The sequence below is a fragment of the Vanessa cardui genome, chromosome 11 (assembly GCF_905220365.1).
Source record: "Vanessa cardui chromosome 11, ilVanCard2.1, whole genome shotgun sequence".
NCBI lineage: Eukaryota > Metazoa > Arthropoda > Insecta > Lepidoptera > Nymphalidae > Vanessa > Vanessa cardui.
This window is the reverse complement of record NC_061133.1, coordinates 6,963,376-6,986,106: the sequence shown is the minus strand read 5'-3', so window position 1 is coordinate 6,986,106 and position 22,731 is coordinate 6,963,376. Positions and strand designations below refer to the sequence as shown.

Below are 22,731 nucleotides of genomic sequence, written 5' to 3'. Positions count from 1 at the left end.
AAAAAACTCAGTGGCTTTTTATTATTTAATTTCCACAAGTAAAGATTTCATATTTTTATGTATAATATTATTGGATTAACATTGTTTCCCTGGGAACGAGGCCGGGCCCTTGTGTGGGACGCTACATGTGTTGACACGTTGGCCCCATCTCATATCCGAGAAACAATGTTAAGAGCCGGTGCCGCTGCGGAAAAAGCTGAAACCAAAAAAAATAACTAAATATTCGTGTATTATATCTAATTACTTTTTTGTTCCATTTGCTGTCGAAACGCTTGGCCCTTGGAGTAGTGGTGCAAAAAGCTTCATCAAAAGTATAACACCTCGCCTCATTGCCTCCACTGGTGACAGGAGGGCTGGTTCGTTTTTTGTCCAGAGGATCGGAATTGCGATTCAACGGGGAAATGCTGCTAGCATTCTTGCCACCATTCCACACGGTCAAGATTTATACAGTAACTAGTTTTTGTTCATATTTATATATACATACATATATATTTAAGCATTTAATGTTGTTAATTCTTATGTATAATATTAATAAAAATATTTTTATTATTTATAATAATAAATAACAAGATACATCTCATAGAGCAACAACATCAATATTTATTATTATTATAAACTTTTAAGAAGGTATTTTGACCTGATAATTAAAATATAAAAGCCTAATAAAAACCTTATCGAGCAAAGGCCGGTAAAAACTGGTTTTGTCTGCAAGCTACCCAAGTCAAAGGGTAAGTTGACTAAAACCTCTTTTATCTGTTTAGTTTTTAGAGTTTGGATTTTTTTAAATCCATTTTTTTTCTAATGATTTTATATAAATGTGGAATTGGAATTGTTAATGGCAATATTAGTGTTATTCATGACGAAATATCACTTTATATTTGGTATTTGCAAATGCGATAATTATCTACGTCTCATTTTGGATTACATTATACAACATAAATCCTTTAATGTGAATAGTAATAAAATAATTTGCATTCATTTAATATGTTTGATTTAAGAGGAAGGCATTTTAAGTTGAGATAACCCCTAAAAGTGATTTCAATAAACAACAAATATTTTTCATTATCATGGTACATGATAATTTATAAAACTACATAAGGTTATCATGGAACATTGGGTCGTACGTTGTCTCCTTATGTGATAAAATATGACAATTTTGAGCAAATCTATTACATAATAATGTAATCAAATATAAGATGACCATACAAAAATGTATGATGGTGGATGGATCCGCATTTATATCGTCCCCATAAGAGTGCCGTACAAAAAGTCGGTTAATGTCTCCGCAGAGAAATCTTAGTAAAGAAACATTTATGAAACTCCAACTACCTCATAATTTTTCTTCATCTCCGAGCGCTTTATTAAGTACGTCACAACAATGTTGTATTTTTCTATAAGTACATAGATAGTTACTGGTTAAGTTGGCCTGGATACAATAAGAAGTTGCAGTTTTTATATTTCCTGACTAATTTGACTTCAAACGGCGGCCTGTTCAATAGTCAAATTCTTTTTTTAAAAACCTTTTTATTTAACCGTTTATGATTTGTTCTAGAGGCAAATCAAACAAGATTGATAGAAAATGTAACCTGGGCCGATTTAAACGGTAACGCAGTTTATGTCTATCTTAATCCAAACTTGCTCATTTTGGTAACGATTAACGTATTTATTTTTTGTAGGTGTAAACCTATGTTTATAATATTGTCAATGACAATTTGTTACATATAGAATTATGCTTTGTATAGTTTATTTGTTGGTTCAAATAGCATATTGTTTATAACACATTGCAAAAATTTGCATGAGAGAGAAATAAAATTTGAAATGCAATAAATCTCTCTCGCGTTAAAATAAGTGTAATATAAACAAGGAATAATAACATAACATTTTATTAGATTTTCACCGAAATTTCTTTATCTATCAATTAACAATTAAGTACTCATTTATCATTCGTTTTTGTTAGCTAAAATAATGTTCGATAATATTTTTTCAAATTGTATTTTCATTGGTACATATTTTTGTTTACAGTTTATTGAATTTAAAATATTAACCAGTGAGTCTCTAGCTATTTTTTCTAAATAAAATCTTTATTCTGTTAGCTCAATTTACTTTTTTTATTAAATATCAATATTCGCTTATTACTCTTTAATGAATTTAATTTAGGCAAATACAATAAATTCTACTGCTTATCATAATCTACGTATTTTATTTGCATAATATTTTATATACGAATATTATAAAGAGATTAGTTTTATTTGTTCTTTTTTTCACCTTATATGTGACATTATTTTTAGTATTAAACTCTTGTTAGTTCACGGTATTAAGATTGTTTGCACACCGTTGTAAAGATAATGTAATAGAGGTCAACTCGATACTTCGAGAAAATTTACTTAATGTTATAGAAAAGTGAAAAAAGCAATAAAAATAGCAACGTGTATCAAGTGAATGATAATGAAATGATAAAACACTATATCTTGTCAAAAAAAAACCTTAATTGAGGCAATTTTTATTATAAATGAATGTAGTTGTATTGAGAATATCTTCATAAAAAAAAATATATTGTTCAATATTTGTAACAAGTAGAATTGTTTTTTTTTTCGAATCGATGGACGGCAATCATGAATCGTGCGCTGTTATATTTTCTTTCGTTTTCATAAAACTACCGATTGATATGAAATATTTATATATATATTTTTAGTTTTAGGGCATATGTTGATCAGGAAAATTCAGAAGCGAGGGCGAAAGCAATAGCTATATCTTAGAATAGATCAACTTTCGTAAAAAAAATCCTCTATCTATTTTAAATTTATTTCCTTTTCTGTTTTTACTCTTTAGTCGTCTCATAAACACATACGTGAGTGAAGAGATACATACGTATATATAGCATATACATTCCAACCACAAAAGAAACAACATTTCATATCTAATTGATGCAATATCAATGGTTGAAGAATATAATGTCATTTTAAATTAAGTAGAATAGTGTTGTATCATAAATAATTATATTTAAATCATTAGAACTGTTAGCGGTGCACAATTTAACTGGGCTGCAATGTAATCGCATAGAATACGAAAATGTAAGGTTTGATTTATTATTATTATATTATTTTTATACTTTCTTCGATCGGAATAACTCGGCTAACTTAAGTATAATATACGTACTTATTTTCTTTTTTCTCATATTTTATTCTACTATAGGTTTCGTAATAATAACTACATATTATAAAATAAAGTCTCCCAGCCGCGTCCGTCTGTCTAAATTGATTGAACTGTTAGCGATAAACTCCAAAATTACTTAAAGGATTTTCATGCGGCTTTCACTAATAGACGAACAGACGACGGATTCATGAGGAAGGCTTAGGTATAATTGAAATATAAAAAAAACTGCTAAACATGTCGGAAAAAGCAACAAAATATATATAAAAAACTTATGTCCATCCGTGCGAAGCCGGGAGGGGCAGCTAGTAAATAATATAAATTAGACAAGGGGCGTAATTTGGTATGTATAGAGATTTATTGCATTCATTTTTGAGATTATACAGTTTTCTAAGTATAATTACTAAATTATACTTTATTTATTTTAAAAAAGAACAACATCTTTAGTAAGTAAAACATTTTATTTAAAGACTATTTCCATTAATCTATTATTATAATTAATTGTAATTTACTTACAATAAATTACCTATAACAAATAAACACATGTAGGTCATATCTGTTTATTGTACTATATATTTCATAATAATAAATAATATAAATAAGACAACTTTGGTAATTTGGTATGTACATATATTTATTGCATTTATTTTTCATTTATTAATTGAGATTGTTCAGTTTGTCTAAGGATTTGATGAGTTAAACAGCACCTTATCATTTATTAACAGCTGTCCTTGTGGTTTTTCATACACTGCTCCATCTGTATATACAAGTTGACCTCTCACATAAGTTTTCATGACCTTGCCAGTTAGCACGCGATACATATATGGACTTAGCTGAAATACAAACATATATTTTAGTATATATAATTTTTTATCATAAATAATTAACAACTATTCGATAAAAATGTACCATTAAGGACAACATTTGTAAAAACAATATGTGTAGACTTAAAATAAAATAATATTACGAATCATAATTAAAATTTAACCTTTTTATAAAAAGTTTTTAATATTATCTGTTCAAAATGATTTGCAACGCAAAGCAGAATTCTTATAATATTTAATAACAATAAATAAAAACATTTTATCGTCAAGATTACCTTGTTTTTATAGAATATTATGTCTGGTGTAACGACAAACGAAGCTTCAGGGTCGAAGAACACGAGGTCAGCGTCGAGACCTGGCTTTATGGTTCCTTTTCTGTTCTGTAAGCCGCACAGATGCGCCGGGCCTGCTGATAAGTAGTGGCTGACAGTGCTTAGACTAAGCCCACGAGCCTTTGCTTCCGTCCAGAATAGAGACAAACCTGAGGACAATCATTTTATGTATAGACAATTACAACAAAGAGTAATAAGCAATTATAGAAGTAAATTTGTGCTAAACTCAAACCGTACCGAATTGATCTATATTTATTTACACATATAATAAAATTGGAGTGTCTGTTTGTTATATTAAAATATACCTTTTTTTTTAATCAATGCATATGTATGTATACACGGTACATATATCAAAATAGCATTTTTTACAATTTTTGTCTGTCTGTTTGTCTGTTTGTTCCAGCTGATCTCTGGATCGGCTGGACCGATTTTGATGGGACTTTCACTGGCATGTAATTCATATAATAAGGAGTAGCTTAGGCTATTATATTTTTTTGTTACATTCAAACGCGTACAATGTCGCGGGCATGGCATAATTCTATAAATTTCATATCTACGTATTAGTAATATATGTATGTATATCATTTGAAGTAACAAACATTTCTTACTTAAGAGTTAGTTTATTTACTTAGTTTATCTAAGGATTTCTATAAATCAATGATTCACTTACCAAATTGAACAGAAGCGATTCCTCCCCAAGCGGTCATAAAATTGGGTCCTTTCATTGTAGCGACTGAAGGTGAATGGTCTGAGGCTATTAAATCAATTCTTCTCTCTTTTATGTATTCCCATAGTTGAAGCTAAACATTAAAAAAACCTTGTTAAATATCCTTATATAAATAAATTAAGAAAACCTCGCAAAAATGTAAAAAAATATTTATAGTCTTGTGGCGGAACGAAATGCAATGTAAAAATTCTAATAATATTTATCATTACAATGATGTTGATACCTACATCTATGTACAACAAAATAATAAACAGCGGTTTATTATTATTTAGAGGTGACGTCAATAACGTTATCAATAATTACAAAAGTATCTTCAAATGTCTCATATTAGGTTTCTCATAATTTCGAAGAAAACATCATATTACTGTTGTTATATATTTGAAGCTTACAAGACAAAATTTAGACTATTAGTTGAGTTTAACAGAGCATCAATAAAACATTTAACAGACCTTGTTTGTGATATCTCTGATAGGTGGTGAACACTTGAACTCAGTGTGTCCGGGGGGGATTTGCTCAGAACTGAATGTCAGGTAATGATGACAGGTCTCCGCGGTTACACCACCTCGCCAGCGTCTAGAACCAGCCTTTATCCTTTCTTCTCGCGCCGCTTCTAATATTGGTATAACACCTGCAGCTGAAACATGTACTACGTGCACGTGCACACTGCAAGCAAGGAAATCATTAAAATTCATGCACTAAATTAGATGAGCTACGTATAAATAACTTTAAAAGTAACTTTTTTATACATCTTAGTACTGTTTTCAATACTAATTGTAAGAAAAAACATAAGAAATACATTTTTGCTTTTAATACATTTCCGTGTTTTATGAATATCAGGAGGACTATTTCAAGTTATTTGATAGATTGTGTGTTAAAATTACTAAAACTTACTCATATTTCGGAATGTAACTGGCCAGTAATGATGCCGCATTGAGCTCCATTTCTGGAGGATGAGATGCGAGGTACGTGCTGTACAAATTCGGATCTGTCATTTTGGAGAAATAAATGAGTTAGGGGCTGTATATTATCATAAAAACAATTACAAAATATATGAATTTAAAATGTTAGAAATTAAAAATTAAATATATATTTACCGGCAACTTCACAATTCTCACATTCAGTATCATTACCGGCGCTAATCGGTAGCTCGGTGTGGAACTGAAAATAAATTACTTGGATCATTAGTTGTAATGGAATTTAACAAAAATACAAATTCAAGGCCAATATATCTCACAGCCATAGTGACGTCAGATCCATTCAAAATAGAAAATATATTGTCCAGTTCATCCTTTTCGACATTTGGAAACTCTGTGATTCCGCTGTCAATGAGATACCCCTTAAAACCGATGACTCCTGCTTCGATCATGTTTTGCAGCTCTACCTAAAAGTTAACAATTAACACTTATTAGATTTTAAGTAATTACGTAACTTTCATTAATTACAATTGAAACAACGTAGGTACTTAATTATACTTAATTTTCCTAGTGACATACCTCGTTACCCGGAATCATTCCTCCCCAAAATGCCACGTCTATGTAAACCTCTTCTCTCGCAATGGCAGCCTTTATTTTGAAATTTTCTAGTGTTGTGGTTGGTGGGAATGAGTTCCTATATTAATTAAAAAAAAAAAACAAATTCATTTTTATCCATCCAAATTTTCTGAGCTTTTATTAAAAAGATCATTATAAAAAATACTTTTTTGCGAACCACGAGTTTGCGTTGTTCTTGACCTTCATAAAATAATGGCCTTCTTGCGTAATACAATTGTGGCGGTATGAATTTATATTCAATGACAATTAAGGTGGAATTTGAATTAATTACAGTATCTAATCTAACTTATTAAGTTAAGGAAATGGTGTAGGAAGTAGTGTCTATGTATTGTTGTTGTTCTAAATGAAATATATCATATTCTCACAAAGGCATGTCGACGAGAGTAGTGATGCCGCCTGCAGCAGCAGCCCTGGTGGCTGTCACGTATCCTTCCCACGAAGTGCGACCTGGCTCATTGACATGCACATGTGAGTCGACTACCCCCGCCATTAAAGCCCAGTCGCCTCCATCTATTACCTTAAAAAAAAATACATAAAAATACAAATTGTTACAGAAAAATCACAAGAAGATTAAGTCCCAATTTAATTGTTTTATTTTTTTTTAAATTAACCTCTAAGCAAATTAATAACGAAAGTTTATAGTGAGCGACATGAACTGAAAATTAAAGCTCATTAAAATTTAGGACGTTCGTAAAACATATTTTGTTTTCTCGATTATATAAAATGTGTATATAGATCATCTGTAATATTCACTATTTAAGGATAAAAATAAATTAAAAAATTAAATGTATCAGGCTTATACAATTTAATTTATGTTTTTTCCTCTTTTGGATAATAAACCTTAACCGTAATCTTCCTGAGATTACGGTTAAGGACGTGGTCCGAAAGCATCCCTTTTTGATTTTACGTTTGAAGTTCAAATGACACTGATGTATATCTGTTGTGTTTACCTGCACGGTTTCACCATCAAACTTGAGTCCTTTAAGTGTATCCCGTGTATATATTCCTGAGATAATTCCATCCTCGTCCACTAGTACACCTCCATCAAATTCTCCTGAGTCTGTCACTACACGACGACTTAGAAATAACTGTTTTGCTTGATTCTTTACTTGAAACCCTCTACACGAAATTTCTGCAACTAAACATAAAAATATAGTACAAGATATTGTACCCAGACTTCAATATTTTTTAAATGTATTTTGTTTAAATACCTAGAAGCGCTGTTAATATAAATATATGTAGCGCCGACATATTGATCGACGTTGATTTCTCACCGCGCTCTATATCCTACTGAAGATTTTTGTAGAATCGCGACATTAAATTCTATTGAATAAAATACAAAAAATGCCACGTGACCTAAGATAACATAAGCTCAAATATATATAAAAGAAAAATATATATCAAATCAAAAAATATAATTAACTAAATATATTTCATAATGAACTAAATATGAAAAAATTTAGCCCTAAACCACAACTGGGCAGTAAACATTATCCTTATAACTTGGGTTACTGGTAGAAACAGTTAATATAGTGTTCTAAAGAAATATTTGTTTCGGTTTCGTTTTATTATTTATGTAAATAAATATATATTTACTTTCAATGTTTTATATTCAATATTTTTTTTGATAGGCTAATTATTGCGATACTCCGTGGAGGCGGTGCAATTTATTTTATATAAATACAATTATGTGAATTATGCATTAGCTGATGACTGGTTGCCTACAACTGTACATTGTATAGAGTATTGTTTTTCTTCTGATGATATCAATGGACTTCCATAATTGTAAATGTTAAATGCCATCTTGAGCATCGATTCCTTTAGATTTAAAAAACCTTAGAAGTAATATACATTCGAGCCTTATTTCTTTATATAATTTATATCTTACATAGTAACGAAGTTGTACAATTGCACATGTATTATTGATAATATGGATGATTGTACATACGTCCACTTTGAAATTACAAGAAAAGAATAAAAATGTGTCTCGCACATGATATTGGCGGAATAATCTGTGATGTAATCGTATTCATATGATTCCTTATCGATTTTATATGTTCTTCTATAGCATGTCTATATGCAAATAATACATAGATCTGTTACTTGATAAAGATCTTTTTTTATATAAACCATTTTGATTTTTTTACAATATTGGTCCATGAGGCAGGCAACCCATTTGCAATTTATTATTGTAAAATGAATATAACAATATTTGTTATCACCAAATAAAAGATAAGTATGTATATTTATTATACCGATTCTCAAACTTAAATAAGTCTTTTTTTCAATTTGATATATAAATACATATTACAAAACAAAGCCCCTTCGCGTCTGTCTGTCTGTCTGAACGCGATAAACTCAGAAACTACGATAGCGGATGTTTATACGGATTCCACAAACGGTCGGTTAGTTTGATGATAAAGGTTATTAATTATAATTCATAATTAATTTATTTAAATTGGTTGGAACATGACAATAATTATTGAAGATACCAGGATAATGCAAATGCACCCGAAGAAACATAAAAAATATCTCCAAATATCTATAAACCCTCATATTCAGACTCAGGCTCATTTTATAATAATATTTTCCTAAGAAATTAACTAATATTAATACATAAAAATTAATTTGTCTTGATATAAAATTAATAAACGTTCAAATAGAGGATATTAGGATTGTGCTTATTCCATCACGCTAATCTAAAACGAAATCTGACAAATACATACAACCTGACGTTATTTTTTCTTTACAGCCGAACAGAAGGTGAATAATAAACTGAAAGGAAAACACGTGAAATCTCAGATGCTTAACAGGATTTTACAACTGTTGTTACTTTTTTTATAATATCTATATTTACAACAACTCATCTATTTACATAACGAACATACGTCAAATAAGTTTTTGTCGCATCTGTTTGTAGTGTCTGGTTATGTATATATAGAGGTGTATACTCGATGTTAAATGGACGAGTGCTACGTGTCGTAAGTAATAACAAAATATATACACTCACACACACACACACATACATACACATGCTATACTTAAACTTTACTTTTTCTTACACTCATAATCTAATAGGACTATAATCGGTGCAACAATCTAGAGTTGATGCACAGGATCGGAAGGAGCACATCTCGCTACCAAGCATGGCTTTGATAACGCTCGACAGCGAGAGGTCTCCCCCCATAGTCGCAGTAAGAATATGCCTCTGGGGCCCCCGAGCAGCACACTCGTACAGGATGTGGTACGCCGTGATGCACAGGACCAACTTTTTACAGTAATTTCCATCAACTGTCAAAACTGCCAGTTTCCAATCTTCGTTCTATTGCTGAAAATTATTTAATAGTTTAGACCTTTTAAGTTTGATCTCGAACTTGGGATCTTCACACATATAAATTTTCCACTAAGTTAGGGAGACAGTAATGAAGACAACTCTCCGAAATAATAAAGATACGAGACTCGTAATAGAGCTTTAAATAATGTGTCCTTAAACATAATTGCATACATACGTATTGCGCTACTTTTATGGTTTATATAGCAAACAAAAATTTACCTGAATTATTTAAATTTCGGTTACTAAAATAATTAATAATCGTCCATTTGTTTATTTATATGTAATTCAATATTTATAACTTCTGTAAATGCTTTATTTGTATGAATAATATACAATTTTTCTGGAATTCAATAACCTCTATTTCTCTCCCTTTTTTGTTTATTAATAATTGAGTTTAATTAGGCAATTCAAAAACAGTACCTAAATATCGGGAAATTTGGGTTTTAAAATAATAAGGAAACGAATAAAATATTTATTAAACAATCGATATTATACATTCTAAATTTGAAAGTTTTAATTATAATTTTTGAGCAGCAATTTTCCTTTTGGTTGTCCGATAACTTCTCCGTCGGCGTAGATGAGTTTTCCGCGTAGATACGTCTTTTTTACAACACCTTTTAATTCTTTTCCAATGTAAGGTGTTAACTGAAATAAATGATATTATTGTATTAATAAGTAATAAATCATGGTTATAGTAATAATCAATGGTTTGGACAATTGCAGCACATACTTTTGATATGACTCAAGTTAAAAATCTTGAAATATATATTTTGTGGTATACAAAAACGTAAAACAAAAACCATTGTTACGCCTTTCAATTTAATTATATTGAAGGTTTCTACTGAATTATTCTAGAAAATAATTTTGTTATTGTATTTAATTTATTACTTAGTTATTTATTATATTCTTTCTTGATTTGTTTCACGTCGCTGATTATAACACTATTGATTAGTAAAATCTTGTGACGGTTTTCGTTTAATTTGCTATGCTGTGCTATGGGTAAAACATATTCATATTGTTTGCTAATGCGTTATTGTCACATACATCTGGACTTAACTAATTGATTACAGCCACTCGTTTCAGCACTTGAATACATAAATGCTGAGTGAAACGTGATACTCTTCGGGTAAGTTCGTTTTAATCTACAGTAAATTAACTCTGGGTGTCTGACTGTCTGTTGCTATTTCACGGCAAAACTATTGAATAGAATTTAAGAAAATGTGGTATGAAGAAAATTTGAGATCCACGGAAGAACAAAAGCTACATATTTAGACATTAAACTTGACAACCAACTTCGTAAACGCAACCGAAGTCTAGGGCGATAACTAGTCTAAAATATAAAAAAGCCATCTGTATTTAACTTATTCTTCACTCGACCTTAATTCAAACAAACTAAATAATCACACAATTGATTTGTATTCAACTCTTCCCACAATCATTTGAACTCGTTATCACTGAAGCTGTTAATGATATGTTAATTACAAAAACACTGTATCACGAGATCTAAGTAACTTAAATCACGAGCCAAAAATTATTTGTATTATAAATGTTATGAGCGAAGAAAATATTTAAAACTTCGAGCACGGTGATAATTATGAAATAGTGACGTAATGCTCAGCTTTATTACAAATTTCTGTTAAACAAGGAATGTAAGCATACTTTACTTGAAAATTAGACTGAATACGTTCCACCCACTTCATACATTATGCCGCCAAGTTATATACTTATTAATTAGTATTGTTGTGTTCTAGTTTGAAGGGTGAGTGTACTACAGGCATAAGGAACTTAATATGTTAGTTCCTAAGGTTGTCAGTGCATTGGCAATGTCACGTTTGTTTTAAATATTACAGCTCTTTTTTCTATGTATAAAAGCACCGCTGACGTGGACAGAGCAATATGTCTTCATGTAAAAAATAGTCTAGAAATTTTAAATCACTGGTACAGTGAGGTATAATGATTGTTCTTTAGTAAACTAAGTAAAAAGATAAAAGGCATAGAATGATGTCAATTAAAAAATACGCTGATTTATCCATATTCCGATAAAGCTGGGTCTATGAGTGTAATCTGTAAAATATTACAATAAAACCTTGGGAGAAACCCAATCACAGTCATTACGGCTCTACAATCAACACCTTGGATCCGTCTAATGTACGAAGCTTGTTATGATGCCGCTTTCGTGTATGATCGCTATAGTCAAAGGATATTCGTATAACGAAAGAACAGATTTCTGTAAAGCTGTCGACAAATTAGCAGCTCACTTTATGTTGCAATCAAATAACTTAATATCGTAATTACCTTATTCTTATGGCGAATGATGTTAGAGGTTACAACAAAGGATTCATCGGGGTCGAAGAATACTAGATCAGCATCAAGACCGGCTTTAATCGCTCCTTTACGATTTTGTAAGCCGCATAGTTGAGCCGGACCTACGCTCAAGTATTTGCTTATCGACCTCATATCTAAGCCACGAGCACTGAGTTGCGTCCAGAATAAAGAGAGACCTGTAAAAAAGTCAATTCTAAATGTATCTAGTATTGGTTTATCTGAATAAAATAAACTTTAAAATTGTTAACTAGTCTAACCAAATTGTACTGAAGATATGCCGCCCCAAGCCTCTAAATTGTTGCTGCATTTGAGTTCAGGGGTACAAGGCGAGTGATCTGACACCACCATATCTAACTTATCTTCTAATAAAAACTTCCATAATTTCTCCTGTAAATATAAGATGACAACATTAAAACACAACTCTACACTATTTACCTTCTTTAAATTATTAAGAATTAAAAATAAACCGTAAAAAAGTTAAATTAAATAAAATCAGTATACTGCGATTTCATGCACAATTGATTCTGAATATTTCTATAGACCACAAATGTATCCTTGATCACCTACACAAAGGATATCATAGTATAGTACGACACAAATTAGATGTAGCATCAGAAAAAGCAATGAAATGAAAATAAAACCGATTACTGCCGATTTACACGACCAATAGAAATTGCTTGAATATATTATAACATATATAATATAGAATATAACAAAAAACCAATATATTTGACCATATGATATTACAAGTTATTACGTTTGTCTAATGATCATATTGACATGAGAAATAAATATTGATAATTTGGGATAGCGTACTCAATTCGAATGTGATCGGTTTTACGAATTTTGCCGATGCTACATCTAAGTTGTGTCGTACTATACTGGGAAATTATTTTTTATTTGTATTTAAATTAATTTCATCTATTAACATAACACGAAAACGAACTTTATTATTAATATCTCTAATAGGCGGTGCGCATTTGTACTCGCTGTGGCCCCGTGGGATCTCATCAGCACTCAACGTAAGGTAATGGTGGCAGGTCTCGGCTGTTACTCCGCCGCGCCACGCGTCGTGTCCTGCGGCGATGCGCGCTGCTCGTGCCTTCTCAAGCAAGGGCACAACCGTTGACGAAGAAACATGTACGATGTGGACCCGAACACTTTCAAATATATCATATTTATATTAATACCTTCAATTTAATATTTATATTAATATCAAAAGCTTTTTTGCGACAAATTGCTATCATTATTGAATAGGCATGTTTAATTGATGCATAAATATCACGATAATATGAAAATATTGAACAAAACCGACTTCGTTTTCCCCAAAAAGTCAGTGATAAGCGTGATCGCATTAAGTTCCATTTTAGGCGGTCGTGACTGAAGGTATGTCTTATATTCTTCGGGATCTGAAACAATAAAACAGCTATTAATAAATCAAAAAGATTTATTTCACACAGCATATCTAATAAAATTTTATGGATTTTTAAGCACCGTCCTCATTATGTTTAATTTGTTTTCAAATTACAGATCACAAGTAAATAAATATTATGAGGCAGTTTCGTGTTCAAAAAAAGATCGAAAAATTAGATACTATCATAAGACACCGAAAAGAAATAAATGAAAGAGAAATAACTCATTAATCTGAAAAGGTCTTTTAAATACTAAAATAACACTCCCCTATCATTTTACCTTTATTGTTATTGAGCATTTCTTTCGAGATGGGTAAGATAGCTTCTCAAAAAATAAATTAAATCCAAAACCTAGTCGAATACAGCTACACTTTAATACAATGAATATAATTTTTTTTATTGCTAGTAATCAAACACACAGATATTTCTGGAATGTAAATAATGTTTAAGTATCTCACCTTCTTCAGTGGTATCAGTTTTGGTACAAGATTCATCTTCAAGTTCGGCGTGGAACTGTAAAAACATTTACATAGTTATATTATCTACTTTTTAATTATTTAAAAAAACGAAACAGTCTTTGTATACAATTACAGTCTTAAGGCATTGAATGGGTACTTTTAGGTAACATTTGGTCAAAAGTATTTGGGAGTTTATTTATAAACTTTCTAATGTTTTAGCATTAAAAGATTAGTATGTAGTAATGCTGTTCAAATAACGGAATTCGTTTCTTGACATGGTGCATGTTAAATCCAAACAACGGCACAAGATTCTTTTGGAATGTTTGAATACAATTAGGTTACATAATGTGAATTCGATTCGAATACCAAATTTACATATAGGATTTACTCGTATCAGATCACGATTCAAAAATAACTGAAAGATTATTTAAAACAAGATCTCCGTGAGTAGATTTAATGTAACTTACCGCCAAAACCGATCCGGTTCCTTCAAGGGCATCAAATGCTAATTCCAAATCCTTAGGACCCACGTTTGGAAATTCATCCACACCACTTGGGCATAAGAAACATTTGAATCCTACGACTCCAGCTTTTACTAAATCGCGTAGTGAATTCTATAATTAAACAAAAAATGCAAATTTCAAATTTTTTATGTAATGAATTTTTGGGACTTAATAACTATATCTACTGCTGCGTCTGCAACTACTGTTACAAAGAGAGCCGTATTTCTTATAATATTATTGTTAACCTTTGTTTCTTTATAGATTTTATTGTGCCAAAATTATACAGATTATTTCGCCAATAACACATCATCATAGTGACATGTGTTATCACGACTTGACATTTTCGAGTGATTTTGATGCGACAATATCTGTTCTATGATAATAACGTTTTAAAGTCTTCCTGAAACATGTCGAAAATCAAGATAAATGAATTCGGGATTTATAAAATTATGAAAATATTAATAAATCTGATCTTACCTGATTGCCCACGATGACTCCGCCCCAAAATCCAACATCCACATAAACATGGCCTTTAGCGGATTCCGCTTTGATCTTAAGATTTTCCAATGTCGTCGTCGGTGGGATAGAATTGCTGAAATTTTATTTTAAGAATCTTACTAAAACTAGTGTACACATAGTATTTTTTAACGACTTGTGTGTAAAATTATCTTAAAATTGAGAGAAACTTATGAGGTATGAGCTAGATTTTAGGACTTTGCTTTGAAAACTCTGACAATTTCTTATTAAAATTACACAATGAATCAATAAATTTTTACAGAGGCATATCTACAATTGTGGTTATTCCACCAGCGGCCGCAGCGTTAGTCGCAGTCCGAAAACCTTCCCAGGCAGTTCGGCCCGGCTCGTTGACATGTACATGAGAATCTACAACGCCCGCTATGAGGGCCCATTCTCCGCCATCTATTACCTACAACAAGAAATAGATCAAAATAAAATACAAGCTTAATTAACAACAAGTTGTAATAATTTATTATTCATTCGCGTTAAGAGCTAAATGTTTGTGTCTAATTAAAATTATTTTTAGAATTTCAAACAATTTAATGCAAAAGATTAAAAGTCAACGAAAGACATTTAAACACAATAAAACAGTTTGTATTTTGGGTAGTGAGCAATAAAATGTTTTATTCTTAAAGTATAAGTTCAAGGTTCATTATATAATTTATACCGATTTCTTTAATTTTTATTATAAGATTTAAATTAAAAATAAAAGGTATATTGAAAGTGCATCCTAATTACTTTTGATTGTAATTAAATATCCATATAATGCTTTATTTAAACTTTAGGTGATTTCTAAGTACGTGTAAATAAAATCTTACAGCTAAACATATCAAGGATAAAGCTTACCAAATATTTATAATACAACATTTATATTTATACATAGATATATAATATAATCTAATAAAAAATATGTAATATATTGCACATTGAAAAGTGCAATATATTTCATTATTCTTTATTTACACACACCTCCAAAAAGACCGCTTTTTCTAACTACTAACGTATTATATTATCTGTATTAGGTTAAACTCTTATCTTCATATAAAAATAATACTTAGTCGAAGAAGTTTTCATGTATTAAACACTCAAAGCAAGCTTAAAAAATGAATCCATTTCAAAATAAATTTATATTAAATATTTGTTAGTTTATAGTCGTATTAAATGGTGGTAGAGCTTTGTGCAAGCCCGCCTAGGTATGTACTACCCACTCATCAGATATTCTACCGCTAAACAACAGTACGCAGTATTGTTGTGTTCCGGTTTGAAGGGTGAATGAGCCATTGTAACTACAGTTACAAGGGACATAGCATGTTATTTCCCAAGGTTGGTGGCGCATTGACGATGTAAGGAATAGTTAATATTTCTTACTGCGTCATTGTCTATAGGTGATGGTGACCACTTACCATCAGGTGGCCCATATGCTCGTCCGCCAACCTATTCCATAAAAACAAATTATTCCTCAAATAAATAGTTTGTACATCAGGAGCTAATGAACAATTATTGCTTAATAAAGATCTACAAATAAATTCAGAGTGTTATACAAATATATGGACACTGGGCTTATCTCTCATTGGTTATTGACAAACCACTGGATAACTTTTAATAAGTTGTTATTGCGATTTAGTTTACCAACATCATCTACATTGACAATTCAATTTCTAATTCAGATATAATAGTGTAATGAAAACATCAATTAGCATCATTCATTCTAAATCATTATTATGCCTTTGTTGTCAAATTAAAACAAATTATTAACGAACCCTTGTGTGCAAAAGGTTATTATACAATTAATGAGTTTATGATCGATAGCACACCTTGGGAATGAAACGATCGCCTCATGGCTAATTCATTTCATATGAAATTGTTTATATAATATATGAGACAAACAAAAAAATAAACCCGCTGAGTTTCTTTCGCCGGTTCTTCTAAGGTCAGAGTATTTTCTTTTCCGAACTGGTGGTAGTGTTTCAATTGACCATCAATAAGAAAGTGTAATGCTTCTATATTGAATAAAGTTAGTTGAGTTTGAGTTTATGATATCAGCAGCTAAAAGAATAAAGGTCAATAACCTCTCCTATCTCAATAATATTCGAGATATATTATACGTATTTATAGAACTCTGAGATATTTTAATTATTCCCTGTTTAGAAGCCAAGCTCCGACTTACTATATTGATTATATAGAAAAATTTGATTGACTATATTGATTTTATAGAAAAAAATCTAACTGTAACTAATATACGTAATCACTTTTCGGATAAAACGGAGAATGACTAGCGCCATTATAAATAACCTGATGTATTTAAGTCTTTATATTATTTTGGCGTTTTTTTCCTTCATTGTTGACAAAAAATCGAGATTGATTCCGATGTTAATTTATTTGAAATGTTAAAGTTCAGATCAAATTTGTATTCCAACAAAAAAGCGGCTACTTAAAAGTTTTATTACTGTAAATGTCTAACAATATTGAAATGTTACATACATAGATTAAAAAAAATACAGAAATACGCTGTTTCGGTATAATTCAGTCCAGTGTCAAAAAAAAACATGACAAATAGGTATAGGCTTTTGGTGATTAAGAATTAATAACAGTAAGAAAAATATAAAAATAGATTCATTTTTAATGATGATTAGTTTACCTATTAAAGTAAGCGATTCGAAAGATAAAATATACTAATTAATAATAAGAAAAAGAGTTGCAAAGAAGCTTAAATGATTTTAATAGAAATAAAATCGTGAATATTAATCATCATTATAGTGACCATTTTGAATTTTAAATAAGTTTTTTTTTTTATGAGAAAGGTTGGCGAACGAGCATATGGGCCACCTGGTGGTAAGTGGTCCACCCATAGACAATAACGCTGTCAGAAATATTAACTATTCCTTACATCAATTGTCAATGCGCCACCAACCTTGGGAACTAAGATGCTATGTCCCTTGTGCCTGTAGTTACTGGCTCACTCACCCTTCAGACCGGAACACAACAATACTGCGTACCTACTGTTGTTTAGACATCTGATGAGTGGGTGGTACCTACCCAGGCGGGCTTGCACAAGGCCCTACCACCAAGAAAGTTACGATCAGTAATATGTTTACAATTTGCTTAAAACAATGTGATTAATGATACCAGGTATTTTACTATTGTATATACAAAATAAAGTCTTTACTAGTATATATAATAATCATTTGAAATAATAGATAAAGAGGTGTATGTAATAGTTTTATTGAAATAGAGTTACTGTTAAAAGTTTCAAGTTACGATATGATAGACACTAAAAACCACGGCTGCCAATCCGGACAAACATCAAAGTCTTGTTTCATGTGTTCAATTTATATTTATTTATCATCTTATGATCGAAGGAAAATATCGTGAATAAACGACATGTGCTGTTCTAAACACCGCCACGTAGTTACCCAAGAAACCGCACTGGTATCGAGTGATGGAATAAGATCCAAAAGTAGCCTTTGCACAGCAGTAGAAAATTTATGACTAGAATTGACAATATCCAGATGAAAGCAAACATCTTTTTAATTAGATACCAGGTGAACTTGCGGGTTGAAGTTCATAAAAGTTTACTCATAACATACAGACCTTCAGCCCACCCACCCATTTGGGGGGATTTAAAAAAGAGCCTATATTCTTACCCAGGACTCAAATGATCGCTATACCAAACTTCATATAAGTGAATAGTTAACAGAGTTACTAGACTTTCGCCTTCGCATCTATAATTAATAAACAGAATAGATTTTACCGAACACTGTAAAAATACTTATAATAATGTTAAATTATACTCATTATATTATATAATTTAAATTTAATTACTTAATTTCGTTTGCTATTCGTATTGTTTTTGAGATTCCCACGGCAAAAGCTCTTTTAATAACGTTCAAACGAAGTAAGAAAAAAGTTAAGTTTGTAGATAAAAAGATATATATCAGGTAAACACAAAGTTTTAATAAAATTGGCTTACGAATATATTATAAAAGAAACATTTATATATTACAATTAACAATGCTTGTTATTAGCACTGATTTAGATGTAAAACATTTATTTCTTTGCGTAAATGTTATTAAGATAATCTTTATCTAAACAATAGTCTATAAATAACGCCCGAATGTCAAATAAATAACGCCCGAAAAGGGGAAAAAAATTTTTAGCCACTTAATAAAAGTGACAACTTTTATTTAACATAATAAACTAGAGAAAACTACCAATAGTCATTGGCACCGTAAGAATTTTTTTTTTATTATCTCACATATTAAAAATGCGCCACTAAATATAGGAACTAAGATGTTATAGGTATCCCACTCTATCTATACATTAGCTCACTCACGCTTAAAATCTGTTATTGTTATTAAGTATTGCTGTTTGACTTTATACTTTATGATGTGTAAGTTGTACCTATCTTGGAGGCTTGAACGAAGTACTACCACAATTTTAACTCATCATCTGCCAAAAAATATATATAAATAAAGGCATAATGTATAAATATTTCTTTCATCTTTATACCAATACTTAAGCAATAACATAAAAATTAATAATAAATGGTTGTGTTAATATGAGCCGCTATTAAGTGTATAAAAGAATATTGTAAACTGGTTTTTCTAACAGGTATTTGGAAGTCGATCAACTGTGACAAAAACTGGATTTCAAATATAAAATTTGTTTTAACAATAAATAATTCTTAAAACTTTAACTTTTAAATCAAATTGATACATATATAATAATACATTAATGTCGTCTTGTGTTCATTTTTAATGTATGCAAGTTTGCGAGCAAATAACTCGGGCACATTCGTAAAAAAATCCAGGCAAACGCCCTTACCGACCTCTCAAGGTTGGAACTGCATTGCCGGAAAGAGACGACTAACCACATGTGTAGAACGTGTTATTAAATATTCATACCACACGGCGTAACTTACTTCAATCCTGTCCTTGAGTTCTGCTATCAATTTATCGGCGTCATTCCTATTTAGAACATCTTCAATTACTCCGCAATCGTTGACAAGAACTCCGCCATCGAAAATGTTCGTTTCTGTTACCAGGCGTTTGCTTAAAAACAATTGATACTGCCCTGTCATCGCTGCTGAGTCACACACAACTACACAAACTGAAGCACTCGGCTCAACTACTAGAATATTATGATAACGGAATGCTGAAACGCTCATCTTATGAATATGTTTTCGTTCATTTTTATTTCGAGTACACAGATCGATAGCAAATATGATAACGCAGTGTTAAGATATATAGAAAAGGTGAAATTAATGGAGTCGTTTACGTTTATAAGTAATAATGTTTTTATTATCGGGTCAATAATTAGATGGCGTTTAGCACGTGTTAGTGTACGTGTGTTGTGTATTTTTCACATTCGTCTATTATCTATTGTTTGCAATACAAATTTACGACGCCCTAATATATTAAATTTGTATAACCAAACTTCATGATCCATAATAATAATTTTAAATACCAACGCAAAGTGCGTTGAGCGCGTGGTGGCCCGCTGGAGATTATTTTATCTAAGATTAAATCTGTCGTCACAATTTATTCAGATGAAAACGCTTCTAAATAATTATTGAAATTAGTCAGTCTTCGAAATTATAATAATTTATGTTTTAATTTAAATATTGATAAATTTTATGTAAAAAATATTGAACATAGTTTGAGTCATTCATTATTTAACTGGTAAATATAATTACAAACCCGTAATGTTTTTACGTGATGATACTCTTGACGAATCGTCTAATAAATGCCAATGATTCACCTTGAACTTGACGTTGACTTAAATGGCGAGATGCTCCCGTTTGCCGATGCGATGATATTGTAAGCGTACAAGACACTCGTTCAGATTCTGAAGACCTAGTTCAAGTAAACACTAGACCGGTTCCCGCTAGCATTTTAAAGGGCAGATAATCTAGCAATGTCAACCACTCCAAATAATAGCAATATTGTGGTTGCACTTTATAATACTTTTCCTCAATCTAACCGGACAACATTTGAAAATTTGGAAGGATATTTACTAAACAAATTAAGTCCGTAACCGTTACGGTAAAATATTATAAGGGCGAAAGTTGGTATTTCTCTTTTTAAGAATGTTATGAAATTTTCTACGAAGCAAGCTCCAAGTCTAACAACCAATAGACTTCATGTATACACATTTTTAAAGCAAGCGAAGCCGAGTGTGAAATCTATTAAAAAATATATAAATTTATGAGCTTATTTCCGATTAAAAGTATGTTAGGAAAATTGTAAGAGATGTCTTATATATTAATAGCGTAAGGTGATTTTTGCCCCAGTAATTGTGTGACGATAGCTGCACGTAGAAAATCGGTTATGGTCTTATTTTGAGGAGCCTGTGCTCCATTGTATGTGCCATGCAGAAAAATAAAGAGGTTTCTTAAATGCAATTTAGTAAATTGTAACAATTTAAGAAATAATTATTTTTTGTGAGCAAAAGAAAATTACTGCCCGGTTAGAGAGCGGGCGGTACGGCTGTATCAATTTTTTTTTTATTAAAAACGTAAATAATTTGACAGGAAAAATATCTTTAAATACGAGTTCATAATATAGATGAGTGACTTGCAATTTACAATGAAATGAAAAAAAAATCCTGTCCTAGGTTTCGAAATCTATACTAATATTATAAATGTACAAGTAACTGTGTCTGTCTGTCTACCTCGCGCTTTCACTGCCAAACCACTGAACCGATATGAACGAAATTTGGGTATGGAGCAAACTTGAACTCGAAGGAAGGGCATAGGCTACTATTTTGCTTCACACATGACAACCCCCTAAAACGAAACCACTGGCTACAACTAGTTCCTAATAAATGTTTTGAATAAATGTAATGTTTCGCGGGAAACCCAGTATTATTATATGAACCGTTAAAACATGTCTACTAATCTTTTCTTAACACTAAAGAGGTCATAACAAACGTCTAGCCAGACATACACGCACTTGGCATCGGAAACATATATGCGCTAAACAATAACTTCCTTAACGAGGCTAGGTCGTCGGTTCAGGTCGCTTCAATTTCAGGGTCCACTTAGTCAGTTTACTGTTAGTCGGTGTGACGACGACGGCTGTATGGCGGTAAACAATGCGGTGACATTGGCGGGAAGAAAGGAAGGAACGCCACCTGCATAGTAATCATGGCGCTATGAGTCTGCTCATCGTGGAACCACGTATCGACTACCTGAGCTACTTCAACCAAGACAGTGCTTTACGATTTCGTGTCTAGTGTTATCTATTGAGTTGTATTGTAATATTAAATTTCGATGTGATTATTCGTTGATAATTTGTTTGTTTTATTCAAATGATGTAAAAAAAATGGTGCTATTTTTATATTAAAATGACGTAAGTACAACTTTCTCGTTGGACACAATAATTGTGTTTTTTTTTATTTATTAAATAATGAATATACTGCACGACTTACTGTACTTAATATTTTTTTTAATATTACGAATGATATGAAACAATCAAAATATTATAAATTATAGATAATTGAACTTGTGACTTAAAAAGTACTTTAAATAAACTATAGAAAAGAAAACACTTCTTTATTTTTATTCAGAAAGAGATTATTTCCATAAGTATAATCT

The 22,731-nt window shown here is 31.0% G+C and overlaps 2 protein-coding genes across 2 annotated transcripts; both read right to left on the bottom strand.

Moving 5' to 3' along the window:
* Window positions 1-3,763: 3,763 nt before the first annotated feature.
* On the bottom strand, window positions 3,764-7,906 carry LOC124533605 (allantoinase-like). The gene is made up of 11 exons (XM_047108992.1): window positions 7,795-7,906; window positions 7,534-7,721; window positions 6,949-7,100; window positions 6,527-6,641; window positions 6,268-6,414; window positions 6,128-6,191; window positions 5,925-6,018; window positions 5,483-5,696; window positions 4,977-5,106; window positions 4,250-4,455; window positions 3,764-3,983 (listed from the first exon to the last, which is right to left on the bottom strand). Exons 1-11 carry the CDS (start codon window positions 7,832-7,834, stop codon window positions 3,831-3,833), a joined length of 1,503 nt encoding a protein of 500 aa, XP_046964948.1. The 5' UTR covers window positions 7,835-7,906; the 3' UTR covers window positions 3,764-3,830.
* Window positions 7,907-10,373: 2,467 nt separating this feature from the next.
* On the bottom strand, window positions 10,374-20,279 carry LOC124533467 (allantoinase-like). The gene is made up of 10 exons (XM_047108760.1): window positions 20,056-20,279; window positions 15,392-15,543; window positions 15,093-15,207; window positions 14,580-14,726; window positions 14,113-14,167; window positions 13,558-13,651; window positions 13,189-13,402; window positions 12,500-12,629; window positions 12,213-12,418; window positions 10,374-10,562 (listed from the first exon to the last, which is right to left on the bottom strand). The coding sequence occupies exons 1-10, from the start codon at window positions 20,212-20,214 to the stop codon at window positions 10,431-10,433; spliced, it is 1,404 nt and encodes a 467-aa protein (XP_046964716.1). The 5' UTR covers window positions 20,215-20,279; the 3' UTR covers window positions 10,374-10,430.
* Between the last annotated feature and the right edge of the window lie 2,452 nt (window positions 20,280-22,731).